Source organism: Triticum urartu, chromosome 3 (assembly GCF_003073215.2).
Source record: "Triticum urartu cultivar G1812 chromosome 3, Tu2.1, whole genome shotgun sequence".
Lineage (NCBI taxonomy): Eukaryota > Viridiplantae > Streptophyta > Magnoliopsida > Poales > Poaceae > Triticum > Triticum urartu.
In genome coordinates this window covers 485,477,710-485,499,522 of record NC_053024.1, presented here as the reverse complement: position 1 = coordinate 485,499,522, position 21,813 = coordinate 485,477,710, and the positions used below count along the sequence as shown (strand labels likewise).

Below are 21,813 nucleotides of genomic sequence, written 5' to 3'. Positions count from 1 at the left end.
TGTGGCCAAAAGGCATCGCGGAAAATCCCATTTCTGTTTTACTCCAAAGCCCCAGAGAGGTATTCTAGTGCTACAAGCGAAACAGCGAAATAAATTGAACGGGAGCTGTCAGTTACTAATTGCTAGAGACAATTCTCAAAACGTGATGGGAGGCAGGGACAGGAACAGGGTGGATAAAACGGGAACAGCTGTGCTGTGTGGTAGTGAGCTCCTCCGAGTCCTGCCAAGAAGGATAGAGCTGAGGCTGAAACACTTGTCCTCGTTCAGCAGCACATAAACTCCCCTCTCTCCTTTGCCTCTCCTTCCCCTTCCAACCAAATAAATTTCCAATGGTCTGCGTCGCTGTGAGCCTACAGATTTGTCTGGTGAGGATATACGAGCAGCTTGTATACACTTCTTGTTAGGTTGCGTCATTTGGAGCACAATGGAGGCTGCCATGGATGGTGGATCAGTGAGAGCCACAATGAGCATCTTCGGCGAGAGCATCGGTGGAAGAAAGGCAGACAAGAACAGAGCTCAAGAGGTACTCTTTCAATCCCGAAATTCATGGACGACTTGCCATATCTTCCCTGTTTCTTGGAGTACTGTTTAACTGTAGTACTAAGTTCATATCTACCTTGTTGTATGCAGAACCTGTCCTCTGAAATGAAGCAACGAGCGAAATCCGACATGGACAAGCTGAACGAGCGGAAGGCGTCAGTGGATAACGAGCGAGCCGGCGCCGAGTCGGAGCTATCGAGAGCACGAGCCATGGCCAAGGAGCTGGAGCGCCAAATCGACCAGACCAAGGCCAAGGCGACGTCCCAGAGGTCAGGGCTGCAAGCAACGTGGACACGAAAGAATGGCGCCGAGGAGGCCCAGTACGCGGAGGTGTCGCAAGAGCTGGAGCGCGTCAAGAGGGAGCTCCGCAAGCTGAAACTGGAGGTGAAGTCCGCGGCGGAGGCCAAGGCCAAGGCCGAGAGCGACGTCGTGGCGACGGTGTGCAAGATCCAGTCCAACCTGCAGGCCGCCGACGAGATGAAGCGGCGCGTGGATGAGGCGAACGAGGAGCACGTCCTGGTGGAGCTCGCGCGCATCGAGGCCGAGCGGGAGCGCCGCGAGCTGGAGGCCCAGCACGTCGCCGAGGCAGAGCGGTTCGCCCGGGAGATCGAGGCCGCGAGGTCCAAGGTGAAGGAGGCGCGCAGGGAGGTGAGCCGCGCGAGGGAGCTGGAGGCGAAGCTGGAAGCCACGAACGCCGACGTGGAGGTCCTGCAGGGCGAGATGGAGCTGGTGCGCGCCATGGAGAAGCACCACGTCCCGAACGATGGGGCGGCGGAGGATACCACGAGACAGAAGAAAGGAGAGGCGCAGGACAGGGCGTTGCTGCAGGCCGCGGAGGCCGAGCTGTCCATGGCGAAGAACGAGCTGGAGAGCATCAAGGCGGGGGCGTTCCAGTTCATGACCTCCATGGACCGCACCCGGACCGAGATCATGGGGGTCGTCCAGGAGATCGACCGGCTCAAGGCGCAGGAGAAGAACGCGGACGCGCAGGTGCAGCAGCTGAACGCGAAGCTCCTCAAGGCGAGGGCCCAGATGGAGGCCGTCACGGCCGCCGACGAGAGGTCCAAGGCCATCGTGTCGAACCTCACGGCGGCGATGCAGCAGCTGCATGCCGAGACCGAGGCGGCGAGCAAGGAGGAGGAGCTGACCATGCTGGAGAAGCGGTGCGTGCTAGCAGAGGCCGACAACGTCGCCGCGGAGATGGCCACGGCCGAGGAGCGGATCAGGCAGTCGGTGAAGGAGCTGGAGGCGGCGAAGGCGTCCGAGGCGTCGGCAATGAAGAAGCTCAAGGCTGCCGTGGAGAGCACAATGCAGGCCAGGGCGTCGGCGGCGCCCCGGCGGCAGGGGACTATAACCGTCTCGCGGTTCGAGTACGAGTACCTGAGCGGGCGCGCGGCGCTGGTCCGGGTGGTGGCCGACAAGAAGGTGGCCGCGGCGCAGGCGTGGGTGCAGGCGCTCAAGGCCAGCGAGAAGGAGGTGGCGATGCGGGCCGAGGCGGCGGAGCGGGAGATGAGGGAGATGGGCCCCAGGGAGGCGCAGGTGGCGTCGGAGGCGGAGAAGACGGCGGGCGAGCAGAAGGCGCTGGAGCAGGAGCTGTACGACCTGAACGCGACGGCGGAGAGTGTGGGCCTGCAGTGCGCGTACCCGCGGCGGAGGTCGAGCAGGGTGTCGGCGACGTCGAAGAGGTCGAAGGGTCGGCGGTCGTCGGTGTCCGCGGCGAACTGGAACCCCAAGTCGCCGTCGTTCACCATCAAGAGGAAGAAGAAGATGATGCCCAGCCTCCTGAAGCTCATCAAGGAGAAGAGAGGCGGCAGCGACAAGAGCACCAACTGAAGAGCTGCGTGCGGCTGCTCTGCTGAGAGAGCAGAGTGCGTGCATGGCTTTGAATCCGTTTCCTGCGGTGTCGGCCCGTGATATGCTGCGCGGTCTGGTCCTCTTTTGATCCCCGTTCTATATGTCTCATTTTAGTTCCCATTTCAGGTTTGTCTTACATTAAAAAAATCAAAGTTTTATTAAGTTTATAGAAAAAACATCAACATTCACGATATCAAATCAATAGGTCTACCAAGTATAGGTGTTGTCATGTATAGTCTGCGTGAAAAGCAAAGACTTTATCTGTTTCATGCACTAGTGTTCGTGTATGTGCACTCCCGTCTAGTTTGACAATAATATTATTTTCAAAATTAATTGCAATTAATGTTGAATCCGAGATTAATTGTGTTTAATACAATTAATTTTATTTTCAAATTACGATCAATGTAATTAACATGTTTCTAATTTATACATGATGTGATGGCTACAAATTGGAGCAGCATGAGACATTCGATATAGATGATTGAATGGCTCAAATCAATTGAATTCACCAAACTAATGTTTTTACATAATGTAGTGCATATAGACTTTTTAAAAGGTCAAATCTACAAACCTTGATCGGGTTTATAGAGAAAATGATTTATATCTATAATTCTAAATATATAACATATGAGGCTACAACTTATGATGAGTCTAGTTATATATGAGCATTTTAGATGTCAATATTTTTCTCCACAAACTTGATCAAAGTTTGTAACTTTTGACCTTTTAAAAAGTATTTTTACGAATTGAGGGGCATGCCCCCAATTTCATTCCATTAAATGAAAGAAAACCGATAAACAAAGTCTTTAAATATTCGAAAGGATGAGCACAAAGCAACATGCTGAGGCATCAACTAACTTCTCATTTGCAAAGAGAGGGATACCACGCAAGGGCCCTGCAATTTTCGCGGCAAAAAACGAGAAAAAGCATCCCCAGCAGCCTGTCCCGGCTAAAGCGAGCTCCAAATAAATGCAAAAACTAAAAATTACCCTACTCCAAGCCTTCTCGTCATCGGCGCCCAGCCTCTACTCTTGTTGAAAGAACCATTCGCCACCTCAATTAGCAGCGCCGCCACCTCCTGCATGATCGATTGCTTTCCTCTTCTCTATAGGCCCGCCCAATAGGAGATCCAGTAAGCAACTTGATAGAACAAAACACTAGGATCATGCGGGTAAATATGATGAAAAGTAGCAGAGGTCCTGGCTTTTCACAAAGTCCAGAAAACTGACGCAATGCGCACAGCTATCACCTGCCTTTGATGTTTAGGAAAGCTCTCTATCCAGCCACTAAATACGTCTATTCTGCAAGGTATATCGGCTAGTCCAGTCACACTCCCTGTCGGTGTCAAAACCGGCGGATCTCGGGTAGGGGGTCCCGAACTGTGCGTCTAGGCGGATGGTAACAGGAGACGAGGGACACAATATTTTACCCAGGTTCAGGCCCTCTTGATGGAGGTAAAACCCTACGTCCTGCTTGATTAATATTGATGATATGGGTAGTACAAGAGTAGATCTACCACGAGATCAAGGAGGCTAAACCTTAGAAGCTAGCCTATGGTATGATTGTTGTATGTTGGATTCGGTCCTACGGACTAAAACCCTCCAGTTTATATAGACACCGGATAGGGTTAGGGTTACACAAAGTCGGTTACAATGGTAGGAGATCTGAATATCCGCATCGCCAAGCTTGCCTTCCATGCCAAGGAAAGTCCCCTCCGGACACGGGACGAAGTCTTCAATCTTGTATCTTCATGGTCTAGGAGTCCGGCTGAAGGTATAGTCCGGCTATCCGAACACCCTCTAATCCAGGACTTCCTCAGTAGCCCCTGAACTAGGCTTCAATGACGACGAGTCCGGCGCGCAGATTGTCTTCGGCATTGCAAGGTGGGTTCATCTTCCAGGTTCTTCATAAAAGTTTGTAAACACTAAGGGTAGTGTCCGGCTCTGCAAAATAAGTTTCCACATATTGCCATAGAGAGAATAATATTAACACAAATCTAATCTGCTGACGTATTTCGTAGCGCGACATCACACTACGACCAAGCCTTTATTCGAATCGTTTTTACCCCCACCTCAGCGTATTTTGCGAGGCGGTTTCCTTGGCACGTCTTGTCAAAGCAGAGATCGTGTCCCCTTTTTACGGGATTCTCATCAATACGGACGTGGGTAACCCAACCGCGCCATTTATCACGGCGCTTGGGAGATAAGCGAGTTTTATCAGGCTGGTGGGGACGCATAGCCGCATCCGCCCATATAAGGGGATAAGGATCCACCTTTTTACCAATGCCTTCTTCCTCCTCAGCTCATCCATCTCCTGTGCACCCGAGCTCCAGCGCCCAAGTCCGCACTTCCCACCTCAATCTTCTCCAGCCATGTCCGGAGCGGGAGGCAAGTGGATGGTCTCCTCCGTTACGGAGGGCCATGTCAAAAAGCTAAGGAAGGCCGGATACTTGTCCAATGACATTGCGCACCGGCTTCCCGAAAAGGGGAAGCTTCTCCCCACCCCAAGGCCCCATGAGAGGGTTGTATTCCTCCCCCATTTCCTCCGTGGACTAGGTTTTCCTCTCCACCCATTTGTCCGGGGGCTCATGTTCTACCATGGCCTAGATTTCCATGATCTGGCCCCGAACTTTGTCCTTAACATCTCGGCGTTTATCGTCGTGTGTGAGGCTTTCCTCCGCATCCGCCCCCATTTCGGCCTTTGGCTCAAGACTTTCAACGTCAAGCCGAAGGTGGTGCGCGGCAGCCAGGCGGAGTGCGGAGGCGCCATGGCGGGCAAGATGGCCAACGTCCTCTGGCTTGAGGGCTCTTTTGTGGAAACCCTGAAGGGGTGGTAGTCGGGGTGGTTTTACATCACTGAGCCGCGCGACCCTGAATGGGTCGCAGCCCCCGAGTTCCGATCCGGACCCCCTACGCGGCTCACGTCCTGAAAAGAGACGGGCCTGTCGTGGGGCAACGAGGAAGAGGTGACCGGACTGCAAACATGCATCCAATCCCTGGTGAACAAGCGGCTCAAGCTTGTCAATATAGTCCAGGTCATGCTCGTCCGCCGGATCCTCCCGTGTCAACAACGGGCTTTCACTCTATGGGAGTTCGATCCGACGCAGCACCAAACCTTGAGTAGGCTCTTCGACACGATGTACGAAGATGCCTGGAAGGTGCTATTCAAGGGCGCCGAAGCTCCCGCATCCGCATCCGAGGACCGCGGATTCAGCACGCAGCGTCCAGCTAGTGCGGTGGGTTATCTTTACCTTTTACAGGAAATTTGTTTCTCATAGTTTGACTCTATGCGGGATCTAAACTCCCTTACCTTTGACAGGAGTGGCAGGCGAAGTCCGGACAGGTCAACTGTCCGGCCCCTTTGCCCGAAGACCCAGCAGATGCTCGTTTATCGAAGCTGCTGGCTCCGGCACCTTACGTGGTGCCAGAGAAGAAGGCCAAGAAGAAGGCCACGGGGACTCGAAAGAGTTCCCGGTGCGAGGAGGTGTCGGATTCTTCATCCGACGAATCCGAGACGCGCTCCTCCCATGAAAACGAGGAGGAAGAAGAGACCTCTCCCCCTCCATCGGGGGGAGGAAAGAAGAGGAAGGCTGCCCCAACAGGGGAGGCCGAAGGGTCTAAGAAGGGGAAAACCCTTCCTCCGGACTACTCCAGCGACGCCAACGAGGGCGAAGAGGAGTGGCCGCAAAGGGCCAGGCGCCCGGCGGGATCGTAAGTATTCGGATACCAGAGTAACTCATAGCATTCCCTTGTTGCACAGCTGTTCCTTATGCCGAATGTAATTATGCAGTCCGCCCAAGGCCGGGCTCGACGAGTCGTCGAGCGGCTCCCTGGATTCATCGGACGTGAACTCAGTTCCGCCCGCTGCCTCCCCCGCACTGCGGACGATGCCGAAGTGGTGTAGCGACAAGCTCCGGGCCAAGAGGAGGTGGTCCTGGAGGAGCCACGAGGCGACCTTCCGGACTCCGGGAGTAAAGGGGACAAGACCCCCCAGGGCTCCAAGTCCGGCTTTGAGCCGGACACCGCGCCGGAATCTTCAACGGTTCCGGACCGCGGTAGGCGAACTCCTTCCAAGAGGAGCAAGCCTTCTGAGCCGGCGGCCTCCGTCCAACCGGAGGTGCCGGACAATCTGCTGGAGGTGCTTAACGGCGCCTCCACTGCGAGCGCTGCCGTATGCTCCTCCGTTCGGAGAGAGCGTTTGGTGTTTCCGTTGACCGTGATTACTCCTCGAGGGCCTGGCATCATGAGCTTGAGGTATGCATAATGCGGTACCGCATTGAACTTTGCGAATGTGGTTCGTCCGAGCAGTGCGTGATAGCCACTGCGGAAGGGACTATGTCGAAGATTAACTCCTCGCTTCGGAAGTTATCCGGAGATCCGAAGACCACTTCAAGTGTGACTGAGCCTGTACAGTTGGCCTCTACACCTGGTATGACGCCTTTAAAGGTCGTTTTGGTGGGTTTAATCCTCGAGGGATCTATGCCCATTTTCCGCACTGTGTCCTGATAAAGCAGGTTCAGGCTGCTGCCGCCGTCCATAAGGACTCTTGTGAGATGAAATCCGTCAATAATTGGGTCTAAAACCAATGCGGTGAATCCGCCATGACGGATGCTAGTGGGGTGGTCCCTTCGATCAAAAGTGATCGGGCAGGAGGACCATGGGTTGAACTTTGGGGCGACTGGCTCCAGCGCATATACGTCCCGTAACACACGCTTCCGTTCCCTCTTGGAGATGTGGGTTGCGTATATCATGTTCACCGTCCGCACTTGTGGGGGAAAACCCTTCTGTCCACTGTTGTTCGGCGGCCTGGGCTCCTCCTCCTCGTCGCTACGCCGCCCCTTGTCTCTATTTTCGGCATTTAACTTGCCTGCCTGCTTGAACACCCAACAATCCCTGTTGGTGTGATTGGCTGGCCTTTTGGGGGTGCCATGTATCTGGCACGAGCGGTCGAGTATTCGGTCCAAACTAGACGGGCCCTAAGTATTTCTTTTGAATGGCTTTTTCCGCTGACCGGATTTGTAGCCTCGGAATCTGGCATTGACTGTCGTATCCTCGTTGTTGTCGATGTTAACGCAGCGTTTTTGCTTGTTCCGGCGCGACCTGCCACTTTTGTCCTTGGTATCCGAATTACCAAGGTTTTTAGTTAAGTTGTTGCTGCGAGCTAGCCAGCTGTCTTCTCCCGCGCAAAAGCAGGTCATGAGTGTCGTGAGGGCTGCCATAGATTTCGGCTTTTCCTGTCCCAGGTGCCGGGCAAGCCACTCGTTGCGGATATTATGCTTGAAGGCTGCTAGGGCCTCTGTGTCCGGACAGTCGACTATTTGGTTTTTCTTTGTTAGGAACCGTGTCCAGAATTGCCTGGCCGATTCCTCTGGCTGCTGAATTATGTGGCTTAGGTCATCGGCGTCCGGTGGTCGCACATAGGTACCCTGAAAATTGTCAAGGAATGCGGCTTCCAGGTCCTCCCAAGAACCGATCGAATCTGCTGGCAAGCTGTTAAGCCAATGCCGGGCTGGTCCCTTAAGTTTGAGTGGGAGGTACTTGATGGCGTGTAGATCATCGTCGCGGGCCATGTGGATATGAAGGAGATAATCCTCGATCCATACCGCAGGATCTGTTGTGCCATCATATGATTCGATGTTGACGGGTTTGAAACCCTCAGGGATTTTATGATCCATTACTTCATCTGTGAAGCATAGTGGGTGTGCGGCGCCTCTGTATTGGGCTATATCACGACGCAGCTTGAATGAGCTTTGTCTGCTGTGTCCGGCCCGGCCGGATTTATTATGTCCGGAGTGACGATCCCCGTCATGTGCCATAGGGCACCCACGCGATCCGTAGATCGATCTTGTTTGTCTTGCCTTGTCCTCCAGTATCTCTCGCAGGTCTGGCGCGTTTTCCCGTGCCTTAGCATGTTTTGAGCGGCGCCGGGGCACGGCTTGAGTGATGAATTCTCTGTCACGGCCACGAGGTGGCCGATCGGCCATGTCATGCGCTGGTGATGTAGGTGCTTCCTCCTCTAATCGGGGTAGCAGTCTGCGCTTTGGGTAACTCTTGAAGGGCCGTTCGAGTTCATAATCTTCGGCCGCAAGGACTTCAGTCCATCTGTCAGCTAGCACATCTTGATCAGCTCTAAGCTGTTTGCTGCTTTTTCTTGAGGCTGCTTGCCGTGGCTATAAGCCTGCGTTTAAAACGCTCTTGTTCGGCGGGATCCTCTGGCATGATGAATTCGTCGTCGTCGAGGCTTGCCTCATCTTCGGAGGGAGGCATGTAATTATCATCCTCAACCTCTCTGTCTGCCGCTCTCTTGTGAGGGCTGGCTTCTCCATCCTCTTGCTGGAGGGGGTGTTCTTCGGCGCTATCCGGAGTATTATTATCTCCTGTGCCGGAATCACCGTTTTTGCTTTGGCGGGATTTGGAGCGGCGTCGCTGACGCCGGCGCTTGGGTTGTTTCTTAGATGTGTCATCCCCCGCTGTTTCATCGCCATCTCCATCTTTTGGAGTGTCCACCATATATATGTCATATGACGAGGTGGCCTTCCAGCGCCCTACAGGTGCTGGTTCTTGGTCGTCTCCTGCATCGTCGTCCATACCGTCGATGTCTTCGGAGTCGAAGTCGAGCATGTCGGTTAAGTCGTCGACAGTGGCTACGAAGTGGGTGGTGGGTGGGCTTTGAATTTCTTCATCGTCCGTATCCCAACCTTGCTGACCGTAGTCCAACCAGGGCTCTCCCAATAAAGAGAGAGACTTTAACGATTTCAGAATGTCGCCGAAGGGAGAGTGCTGAAAGATGTCCGCGGCGGTGAACTCCATGATCGGCACCCAATCGGATTCGATCGGCAGGCGTGCGGAGGGCTCGGAGTCCGGAGAGGAATCCGGCCCCTCGGAGTCACATGCCTTGCGGAGTGCGGGGCTGGTGTTCGGCTCGATCGCCTTTGAGATCGCAGCCCCCGAGGCGGCGTCCAACCACTCATCCTCGATTGGCGCAGTAGGCTCCGAATCGAGGTTCGGAACCAAAGCGTGTGCGGCCCCCAGGGTACTGTTCGGCTGCAGAGCTAGATCATGCCCATCGAGACGGTGCGGCGTGCTTGGCTGTGGCTCGAATCCGTCGAAGATCAAGTCCCCGCGGATGTCAGCCGTGTAGTTTAAACTTCCCAACCTGACTTGATGGCCAGCGGCGGAGCTTTCGATCTGCTCCAGGTGGCCAAGCGAATTGGCCCGCAGTGCGAAGCCGCCGAAGATGAAGATCTGTTCGGGGAGAAAAGTCTCACCCTGGACCGCATTGTTGTTGATGATCAAAGGAGCCATCGGGCCTAAAATCTACGTCACAGAGGAACTCTCAATGAAAGCACCAATGTCGGTGTCAAAACCGGCGGATCTCGGGTAGGGGGTCCCGAACTGTGCGTCTAGGCGGATGGTAATAGGAGACGAGGGACACAATGTTTTACCCAGATTCGGGCCCTCTTGATGGAGGTAAAACCCTACGTCCTGCTTGATTAATATTGATGATATGGGTAGTACAAGAGTAGATCTACCACGAGATCAAGGAGGCTAAACCCTAGAAGCTAGCCTATGGTATGATTGTTGTATGTTGGATTCTGTCCTACGGACTAAAACCCTCCGGTTTATATAGACACCGGATAGGGTTAGGGTTACACAAAGTCGGTTACAATGGTAGGAGATCTGAATATCCGCATCGCCAAGCTTGCCTTCCACGCCAAGGAAAGTCCCCTCCGGACATAGGACGAAGTCTTCAATCTTGTATCTTCATAGTCCAGGAATCCGGTTGAAGGTATAGTCCGGCTATCCAGACACCCTCTAATCCAGGACTCCCTCACTCCCTACAACACCCCATACAAAATTTAGCAACCACACAAGTACAAAATAGATGTTCTACCGTTTCATTATGATCACAAAAGCTACAGCTTACATATTTCCCTTTCTAGTTTCGTTTGGCCAAATTATCTCTAGTCAGTAAACTAATTTTGAAGACTAACCAAAGAAACACCTTAATCTTCAAAGGGATTTTAACATACCACAACTTTCTATGAGGCCAAGGAACCTGATTAGTTTTTAAAACTAAGTACAAAGAATGAATAATAAATTTACCAGCTTTATCTAACAGCCAAGAACACCTATCCTCTTGTTTTGTTAGCACAACATTCTTACAAATTTCTTTTAACTCATGCCACATATCAGCCGTGTCTCCCCAAAGGATCCTTCTAAATATAATATTACTCATGCCTTCGGAAAGAGCCTTCGCAACAGTAAAATCAACACTAAAAGTGAGAAAATACAACCCAGGAAATTGCAAACTCAAAGGCATATCCTCTAACCAAACATCATTCCAAAACAAAGTCCTTTCCTCATTGCTCACCATCTTCCTACTATACTGCAAAAAATAGGTTTACCTTTCATGAGCCCCTGCCAAAAATGAGACTGGCCAGGTTTACTCCTCCTATTCCTAAGAGTGCACTTCCTTAGATATTTATTCCTCACTAGGTCCTGCCACACTCCCTTCTCATTTTCCAATTTCCATAACAAAGTAAACAAATGTTCATTATATCTAAGTCCTACACCCCAAACCTCCCATATCTTTTGGTCTACAGACATCTTCCCACTTAAATAGATGATACTTTTTAACATTATCCTCTTCCTGCTACAACATCCTTTTCATAAAGAAAATCACCTTTTTTTACCAGGGCCTTTGGGAAGTTCAAAAAGAGAAATCATATATATATAAAGGAATATTGCTTAGACTATAGGTGATCAGAATAAGCCTCCCACCATAAGATCTACTTCTACCTTTCCAAATACTAAGTTTCTTTTCCATTTTCTCCTCCAGCCAGCTCCAATCATTATTGCACAACCTCACTGCATTATGGGTATTCCTAGATACCTCAAAGGTAGTTTTCCTACAACAGAAGTAAAAATGGTAGAGTAGCTCTCCTGTTTAGCTCTAGCTTCCCCAAAGTAGTAAACTTCACTTTTGTGAAAATTAACCTTCAAACCCGAAAGTTGTTCAAACAAACACAAAATTAATTTAACATTTCTAGCACTCTCCAAGTTATCCTGAAACCTGAAAATTCTATCATTGACCTATTGAAGCATGCTAACACCCCCATCAACATATTTATGAGACAAGCCTTGAACCAATCCTAAATCTCTAGCTTTAATTAGAAGTAAGTTAAGAATATCCATGGCTATATTAGAGACCAAAGGAGAGAAAGAGTCTCCCTGTCTAAACCCTTTTTTGTTTCAAAGAAAGGACCAATTTGATCATTTACCATAACAACTATTTTCCCTTTCTCCATTATCTACATTACCCAACTAATAAGTTTGAATAAAAGCCTTTTTAATCATAGAAAATTTCATTAAATTACAATTAATTTTTTTCATAGGCTTTCTCAAAATCTACTTTAAACAAAATTGCATTCTCCCTTTTTAAATGAACCTTATGTAAAATTATAACCCCACCCCAAATGTACCTACCCTAAACAAAAGCAGTTTGGACAGGGGCTACAATCTTATCTGCAACTTTTATAAATCTACTAGTAAGCTTGCATGTGCAACGCGCATCTGGAATAACACACGTTACATCAAACATCCATAGTTATAAAATAATGCAACCTGTACGTTCTCAAAAATATGAAAATGTCATCTATAAAATGGATAAATATATTATCTAAGATGATAAGTACATCGTTTTGCAAAATATTCCTGGGATAACAACTTAATTATTTGAACTACATTGTTTGACAATTTGCACATAAATGAAGAGCTGATTTGAACAGTGGGCCGAAAGGTATATTCAGGAATCAAACAAGGTATGGCTCCAAGCTGTCATAAATATCCCATCACTTCTTCTCCTCTTTCTCCATGAGGGTAGCCTTCTTCATCCGAGCTCCTAACCGGTGCTAGTTCATCCTCTCACCACGGAGCTTGACGTATACATTGTACGCCTTCACCTCATCCACAGCCTTCACAACTTCGACCAAGTGCTTCTTGTCACCACGAGTGATGGTCGCCCTGGACCTGGATGGTCGTAGCAAGCTCATCTGGAGTAGAATCACCAGCCTTGGAACAAGAGAGCAGTTAAGGGGGTGCAAACATATGAACATATAAAATACAAAGAGAAAAAGAAACATGCACCATACTGTGTACTTGCGAGCACGGCTTGGGAAGATAAAAAGCTTGGTCTTGTAAGTGACATGTTCTTGCAGCGCTGATCCAAAGAAATGCCCATGGTCAAAACAAGCTTCTTTAGATGCTCGCCGCCTGCACTTAGAAGTTTATAAACATCGACAGATGATAAAATAAAGTTCTATAATAACACCAGTTCCACAACAGATAACCCCATCTAGCACCTGAAATAAAACTCATGCATCATGCAATATTTGTAGATGGGAGGAAAAAACAAAAGTTACAAAGACAACAGAAGTTTCGTTAATGCAAAAAAAACTTTTCTGTAAGTAACAAAAGCTGGTATCCCAGAAGTAGATGCAATGTTAGAACCATGGAATTTAATTAATTTTCTTACAGAGCACATTTGAATTTTTCCGTGTCCAGTTAAAACCAATTATGGCATTTGATGATGTTGCATCACTTTACGTCTATTCAAAGATGGAGGAACAAGAATCAAGAAACAAATAATCACCTTGAGCTTCTGAAGGGCTATATGTGTGTGGCTATACTTGTTCTGGAGGTGCGGATTAGTTATGTGCGCAAGGATGCACTTCAATCACCGTTAGAGGCCATGTTACTTCCTTTTCTATGATTTCATCTGAATATCCCTCCTTCTTTGTTGACTCTCTGTGCAGTGGCCGCCAAGTGCCATGAGATGGCCATGGTGACCTGCAAGATGATACTGAAGATTTAAGTGAAGTGGGTCAACTGAATCAAGGGGACATAGTGGTATTTTCTTCTCTTCTTGAGACTCCTGCTATATTTATCTTGTTACCCATGAGACCATGACCCCCTTGCGTACACAATCTAAATTAAGAATTATGTCATTGTGTTCTCGTGTAGGTTTATGATGTCGAGCAGTGGCGTAGCACCGTTGCAGGTGCTCCATTCTAGGTCTTTGTAACATCGCAAATTTTCAATTTGGAATGTTATACATTAGGTCATCATGCATATCATATTTTATTTTGCTTTTGGTTTTGATCCTAGAAAATCCTAAGCAACTCAAGGACCCACGGAGAGAGTTGGGATTTCGTTATTTACATATTTGAGTTTCTCTCAAATTATGTAAACAGGATCGTTTGATTTTATTTATTTTATCATCAATTATTTCTATTGCAAAAATATGAGAGAGGGAATAAAACGACTTTCCCAAAATATAGAAATATTGAGGATTTAATAAAAAAAATCAAATAAGTTTTATTTCGGAGTTTTTCGGTATTTTTATTTGAATTTAGGAAAAATGCGCGTTTTTCAAAGTTGTAGTTTGGGCCCAGATAAATGTTCACTTTATCGGGCTTGATTTTAGGAACCCGGCAAAATTTATTTCGTGATTTTTGGAGTCCGTTTAGTATTTCTTTTTATTTTTCTTCCGAGCGAAATTATTAAAAAAACGCGGAAACAACTTTGGGCCGTACTCGGCCAGGACACCGCCTGGCCGGGGCCTTTATAAGCCGCCCGAGGCCCGGCCGAGAGCCAGCCCAGCCGCCGCCGCCTAACCCTAACCCTAGCCGCCGCCGCCGCCGCCCAGCCGCCGACTCGCCGGAGTGCGCGCCGCCCGAGGTTCGCCGCCGCCTCGTTTTCCATGTAGTTTTTTTGTTTAAAAAAAATCTGTTCGTCGTTTTTCTTTTTCGTCGGATTTTTTTTCGCGGTTATTTTCTGATCGCGATTTCTGATCCGATTTTCGTTTTAGTATAACTTTTCGCTCGTTTATCGGAATCAGGCGATTCAAGCGCCTGGAGTTTCGTCTCGAAACCCTCTTTCCGAATAATCAACTTAAACATATTTTTGCTACTGTAAAATTTTCCCTAGATCCAGATTACTAGAACAAAGTTGTTTTCTTTCGCCGTTTGATTTCTTTTGCTTCATTCGATTTGATTCTTTTACCAACCAGGGTTCTTAAGTTGAACTTTCTGATTAGATTTTCTATTTGAGTTTTACCTGTGCATTAGATGAGTACTTATTGTATGCTTGTTGTTTGTCTGCGATAGAATACCCGGAGTGCGCCGCCTGTTACTTCGAATCTCTAGGTTACGCGGATCATCAGCAAGGCAAGTAACACTTTGATCATACCTTTTCTACAACCTAGTTTTATTGCATTAGATCAACCCTCACACATTGCATGATTAGGATCTAATTAAATTGTGGGATGGGAAGTAGATGAGGTAGTACCTATTACCTGTTTATTATCAAACCTTTGGGAGTTACTTCTACGTTTGCTTATCATGCCATGCTATGCTAGTAGACGTGGATTGGGTGAGTGAAATCCATGACAGATGTGAGATTATTAATTAATGGTTTATCTAAGGTGGCAACCTAACACACATCTGGGTGGATTGAGGCACCTGGGGTTTCCAGGACTTGCCTGTTTTCTTTTGGACCGCCACCCAGGCTCAAAGGGATCATGAGATTATTCATACTAGAAACTTCCGTGTGCAGCCACAAGCCATTATGGGATCTGGCATAGTTGACTAAGTTGTGCGAACTCTTACAGTGGTAGACTAGAAGATGTAGGGGATGTAGGTGGTACGGTCTACCCGATCGTAAGGTGCTAGCGCTTCTGAAAGACTATGTCTCGATCATCCGTCTTCTCAAACACCATGTAGTGCGAGAAACCAAACGGAGGCGATCGAGTCTTGTGGGGAAAAGTGCACAAACCTCTGCAGAGTGTAACAAACTAATCATGGTTAGCCGTGTCCCCGGTTATGGACATCTTGAGTATCTAGTACCTGGATTATCATGTGAATCTCAACATGTTACTCTAAATTAATTTTGTTGGGTTTTAATGATGTTGCTTAATTGGGATTGAGAATGCTGTCAACCATTCTCAATGTTTAACAACCACCATGATAGTAATTAATTTTATTCCTTTGAAGTAGGGAAAAATTGGCTTTACACAAAAACTGTAACCATAGAGCTTTCCACCAGCCAAATATGCATATAGTATAGCTGTTGCATTCCATTACTCTCTATGTGTTATCTTGCCAGCATATTCCATGTGCTGACCCGTTTCGGGCTGCAACGTTAATGTTGCAGACTTTTCAGACGACGGTTGAGGAGTTTTAGGTCATGGTTCTATACTCAGTGATGCCGTTGGAGTTGATGGACTCACTTATCTTCCAAGCCTTCCGCTGTTATCGTTATTAGATGGCCTTAAGCCATATTTATTGTAACAAGTTCTCTTTTGAGACACTCGATGTAATAAGTGTGTGATTGCTACTCTGCTATAAATCCTTCAAGTACTGTGTGGTGTCAGCATTACTGATCCAGGAATGACATTGGAGCATAGAGATCAGACTGTTTGAGGTCTGGTCGCTACAGTCTTGCGCCAACACCATGAGTCCATGAGGCTGTACAAACGAGTGAGTTGAGTAATACATTTCATTCGCAGTCAAGTAGTAAACGAGTGATTCAATTAGATGCATTATTTGTAGATGGGAGGAACAAATAAAGTTACAAAGACAACAGAAGTTTCATTAATGCAAAAAAGATTTTCTATAAGTAACAAAAGCAGGTATGCCAGAAGTAGATGCAATGTTAGAACCATGGAATTTACTTTTCTTACAGAGCAAATTTAAAATTTTCCATGTCCAGTTAAACCCAATTATGGTATTTGATGATGTTGCATCACTCTACGTCTATTCAAAGATGGAGGAACAAGAATCAAGAAACGGATAATCACCTTGAACTTCTGAAGGGCTATATGTGTGGGGCTATACTTGTTCTAGAGGTGCATTTGGCGAGGCATCTAGGGAGCAAGCTGCCATTGTTGAAATGTCAGGTATGTAAACCGGGCACATGCTCAGGTTGTTATCCATTTGCGAGAAGAAGATGAGTTGGGCTGTTATATTTCCTGATATTTTCTAAACCTGAATTGATAGTGGAGTTGTCTATAGCACTAACAATTGGCGCAATCATAGGGAAACTATGACATAGTTCCGGATAGAAACATATGATGGGACAAGGTTAGTAAAATCTAGAAAGATCAAATTATCAAACAACAAATCCAGGTTAAATTGTTGATAGACTATATGGCAGATGTGCATACAAATTGCGGTTAAATTGCATTGATAAGCTGTAAAAGAAAAACAAGAAAGGGATCAAGGAAACAAATACGCATCAAAGGTAAAAATGGAACTACAAGCATTTTAAACTGCACAAACCCCACCATCACCCTTTAGTTAGGTAAGAATCACATGAATCGAGACATGGTATTTCTTAACTTCATTTCACATGATACATCGTGCAAGCATAGATTGGTTACTAAAAATATGTCTACACTTACAGAAATTATTATCACCTCGCAACCAACGACATGCAAACCTACAGCAGAATTCGTCCTCGATAACAAGTACATCCTCGATCTTCAGGCCATATTTTAGTAGCAAGATCACCATTTTATAACAAGAATTTCACTCACTGGAACCAAAATTTCATGAAAGCCTAGTATCTTCCCACATGGTATATTCTTCCACTGAAACACAGCAAATGAGCAAGCTATGTAAATTACCACCAAGGATAGAAAGTGAATCATACAAAAAAATCTAGGCCCGTTTGACCAACACTATGTTCTAAAAGGCCCTATGTTGTAACTTTGATAAGAGAAGAGCATCTTACGATCCAATCCAAACACACTGAAACGGGAAAGAAAAAAAATCTAAATCTCAGCGAAGGGATTGGCAGCGGCTGCATCGTCGAGGCAAAAACTGCACAATGGAGTCGAAGTTTATTAATTGACTCACTCATTTATTACTTGACTGTGAAGAAATTTATTACTCGATCACTTGTTTGTACAGCCTCGTGGACTCATGGTGTTTGCGCAACACCTAGAACGAAGCACCTGCAGCGGTGCTACACCTCTGTTTGATATCATAAACCCACACAAGATCACAATGACATAATTCTTATTTCAGATTTTTGTATGCAAGGGAGTCATGGTCTCATGGGTAACAATATAAATATAGCAGGAGTCTCAAGAAGAGAAGAAAATACCACTGTGTCCCCTTGATTCAGTTGCGCCGCTTCACTTAAATCTTCAGTATCATCTTGCGGCTCATGGTACTTGGCGGACACTGCATAGCGAGTTAACTAAGAAGGTGGGATATTCAGATGAAATCAAAGAAAAGGAAGTAACATGGCCTCTGATGGTGATTGAAGTGCATCCTTCCGCACATAACTAATCCGCTTCCCACTTAAATTACCGTTTCCAGTAAAGTTGCATTGCGTATGAATAATTTAATATTCAAATGAAATCATCTCATTGGAGGTGTAAAAGGAAGAGGGGTGCTCTCTACTTACCTCTTCCACAGTCTGCATTGTCTCCGTGCTCCTCCGCTCCCTCCCTTCCTCTCGGTTAGCGCAAGGAACTGGAACAGGATGGGTGGCAACCGCTTCTGTAGAGCCAGATTCGCACTGCCATGCATCGTGCAGCATGCCATGCAGTCTGAGAGGGGCAGTGTACTGGACGTGCGACGTGCGGTGCCGGTAGCATGGGGTGGAGGCTGGTTTGATGGTGGGCAGACGGGGATGGAGCGCAATGTGTGGGGAGGGAGGTTGGAGAGTTGGGCGTCGGGGTGTGCGGCGACTGGAGGTTGCGGGAGATGCGTTTGGGGTGGGCCATGGGCAGCTACACGAAAATTTGTTTTGCGCGGCACGCTGGCGGTTGCTAAATGCATGTTTTGGATCAAACACATTTTAGCGAGCATATCCGGACCGTACAGAAATCGGTAGATGGATAGGATGTTGCATTGGATCTCCGCACTTCGTGCTTTTATAGGAGTAGTAGATAGATTATTCAATACTTTAGTGCAAATCTTAAAGCTTAAATTAAGAAGACAAATTGGCATATATTGTTAAAGAGTCTCAACATCCCCACATTTTGGAATAAATGCTAAGACTCCATAGTTAAATCTAGCTAAATCTAACTTTCCTTCTTAAAATCACCGAATAGGTCCAACAAATAAGGTCCCATGATGTGCCAATACTTCTAGTAAAAGTCCATAGGCAAACCATCAGGTCCTGGTGTCTTACTATGTTTCATCTCAAAAACGGCAGTTTTAATTTCATCTAAAGTGAAAGCTCTATCCCACTTTGTCCTATCTACCTCATCTCATAATGTTGGCATGTCAATATCAAGAGAAATATCTAGCATATGAGTGGCGGGACCAAAACAAATTCTTATTAAAAGAAGTAGCATAAAGAAGAAGGTCTTTATCCCCTTGAATAGTTTCATTGTTATCAGTATTAAGAGAAATAATTATGTTCTTCCTCTTCCTACTACTAGCCTTAGAAATAAAGTAAGAAGTTAAAGCATCTCCTTCCAACAATTAATTCTTCTAAGATCTTTGCAGCCATTTGATCTCTTCCTCTTTATTAATCTTATTTAAAAACCCCTTAAAAGCTTTTCCTTTCCAGATATTTATCTCTAGTTAAGCCAAAAACCTCACTATCCCTATCTATTTCATCTATCTTACTAGTAAGGAAAACATTCTATTTTTTATACAACGATACATAATTCGGATTCCATATTTTAAGATTTCTTCTAAGGATTCTTTTTCTGGTGTGCCATGTGTCCTTATGTGTTTTCCCAGGATAAACATCACACTAAACACTCCTCGTTGCAGCATCCAAATCCTCTCTAAGGAACCAATACAACTCAAACTTAACAGTTTTAACAATCTTGGGCAAATTTAAACCAAAATCCATCAGCAAGGGTGCATGATCAAATAGTATTCTAGGTAAGGTCTAAGAAACATCAAAGGAAAGATAGTTTCAAAAGATAGAGACATAAGAACTCTATCCAACTTTTCAAAAACTATATATGCACTACATTCTAGAACAGTGGAGAAGTATAATAGATGATTATATTGTGGCACTTTTTTTTGGGGGGAGGGGGGGTCTGCATACCGTATGCATGTAAGTCTTTTCGTGTTATCACTTTCATGAGATTTTTCTCCTTATAGAAAGAGCACATACATACTTGCAAAATCTCGAGTTTTTGTTGACACCATCGTATTAATCACAAACCTAATCCGATTAATGATATGTCTTCGTCGGTGAGTTCATCCCAACGAGGGCTTCAAAACAAGATTTCATGTTGTCATATTTTGATGAATTTATTTTCCACCACTAGTTGCTAGATTTTGTCAATATATTGCTATGTTAGTCGTGAAGAATTGCCACCATAATGGTGTACAATTATTAATAATAGCTTTCCATGGTTTTTAGATGTTGCAATGTTACGAATAGCTAAAGAATGGTTATTCACGGTTAACGACAAGTAATGATCAACATCAACTTGTACAAGTACAATGAAGCCAGTTTTACACATGTGTACTTTTTTTAACTAACTATAATGTGCAAAAGCCCCGCAATCTTTCTTGCAAAAGGTCTAATTGCAAGTCCCGAAAAGTTTACAAAGCTACAATGAAAAGAAAAAAGAGAAAAGGAGGGGATCTAAATATATACATGTTATCCTTACCTAAAAACTAATGGAGGCCATCGATCCAACCCAGAAGCTTGGGCTTTACAGAAGCCTTAACCCTAAGGGAGGGGAGAGAGATATCATGTACAAATTCACATTTCCAAGAAAGGAAGGATGGCTTCTCCCGACAAAAATCTTCTATTTCTAATGAGCCAGATGTTTCAAGCAACAGAAATGACCACTTCAAAGAAGAAGGGATGGCGTGACCTGAGCGTAGCTTAGATGGTCAGGTTCCTTGTGGGAAACTTGCCCACTTGGGTTCAAGTATTAGACTTGGCATGGGTGCACTTTCCTGGATTTAATGAATTTATTTTTTTCAGTGGGGAGGAACATTCTCGTTGACAGCGAGGCGCCTCGGCACAGTCTCTCGAAGGTGCTCATACAGATAGGATGTGCGTGCATGCGTTCATATATGCGAGTGTATGTGTGTGAGAGTGTCTATATCTATGATGTGTTTCGCAAAAAATAAATGGATGACCAAAATCCCTCTCTAATGGAGGTACCAACTCCCCAGCTAATCTTCAAACAGTTACATATCCTGGTGCTAAAGTTGCATGAGAAGAAAAGGTAGTCGCTATTGACGGAGTCAATTTTGACAAATCTCGGGTAGAGGGTCCCAAGCTAGTAGCCTTGATACGATGGTGATGGAGACACGAGGTTTTACCCAAATCCAAAGAGATAAAACCCTACATCCTACTTGTGTTGTATTAATTTGGGATAGAGTACAAAGTACATGTTGATCTATCACGAGATCGATGATGTAATCTACGAATCCCATCCCCTGGTTCATATAGGTACTGGGGGGTGGGTTACAACAAGGTTGACTAAGTACTCACTCTGCTCCTTTATATATTGCGTGTTTCGTCCTGACTACAATACCAACGAGTGCGGTGGCATGTGTACTTTGGACCCTCGTAGGCTGATCCCCTCCACCAAGTATGTCCACATGCATGTGCCCAGCGATGGAAACTTCCCAAGCACACACTTCCAACCCAGCCAGCGGTATTTTCATCCAATACTCCAACCGTGCACTACATTGTGGAACTTTGCTAGAAAAATAAGGCGCACTACATAGAGGAATGGAGGGAGTATAACGTAACATGTGTTGTAGACGACATTAAGTCTTGGAGTATGTGTTAAGTCTTTGAAAAATATTCCTTCTATGCGCCATGGGCTCCTCAATATGACAACAGATACCTGCTACCTCGCGTAGAGCTGACGCATGGTTTCGGTTCCGTCAGCGAATGAGAAATTGGCGCGTGAAAAATTGTCATTGGTCTAGGCTATTAATAGGTATCAGATTCAAAACCGACACCCGACAGCTTAACGACAACCCGTTATAATGGCTGCCACGTGTTGGTTACCCTGAACAGGTAACAACCCTATAGGATAAGGGTAAATAATTACCCATTGGTTTTTCATTAGGAAAAAATTATACCCATCGGGTAAGTCGGGTACGGGTATGGGAAGGCAATATCCTTACTCGCATACCTATATGCTTATTCATTATGACAGGTAGGCCCTATATGTAATTCACTAAAAATGCGAAAACTCTAAGGTCGCTTTACTCAGCCGCAGCCTCGACCCGAAATCCCTCCCCGTACCCCTCCCGCGTTGTCACTCACACCAGAGAAACCTCCTTCGTCCCCGTCTCTCTTCCGTCACAAACCCTAGGGAAGGATCCACTGGTCGTGGTCGAGGCATGCAGTGATGCGACCGGCCACCTCCCTTATCTCCTCGTCTCCTCCTTCCACTCTA

At 46.5% G+C, this 21,813-nt stretch overlaps 1 protein-coding gene across 1 annotated transcript; it reads left to right on the top strand.

Annotated features, from left to right (window-relative positions):
- The first annotated feature begins 211 nt into the window (after positions 1-211).
- On the top strand, positions 212-2,737 carry LOC125544501 (protein PLASTID MOVEMENT IMPAIRED 2-like). The gene is made up of 2 exons (XM_048708217.1): positions 212-523; positions 631-2,737. The coding sequence occupies exons 1-2, from the start codon at positions 425-427 to the stop codon at positions 2,371-2,373; spliced, it is 1,842 nt and encodes a 613-aa protein (XP_048564174.1). The 5' UTR covers positions 212-424; the 3' UTR covers positions 2,374-2,737.
- The last annotated feature ends 19,076 nt before the right edge of the window (positions 2,738-21,813 follow it).

What these genes read in the sequence shown, in the direction of transcription:
- LOC125544501 (XM_048708217.1), top strand. Translation starts at nt 425, where the DNA reads ATGGAGGCTGCCATGGATGGTGGATCAGTGAGAGCCACAATGAGCATC. An exon ending in ACAAGAACAGAGCTCAAGAG is followed by an intron (nt 524 to 630) that starts GTACTCTTTCAA and finishes TGTTGTATGCAG; the next exon opens with AACCTGTCCTCTGAAATGAA.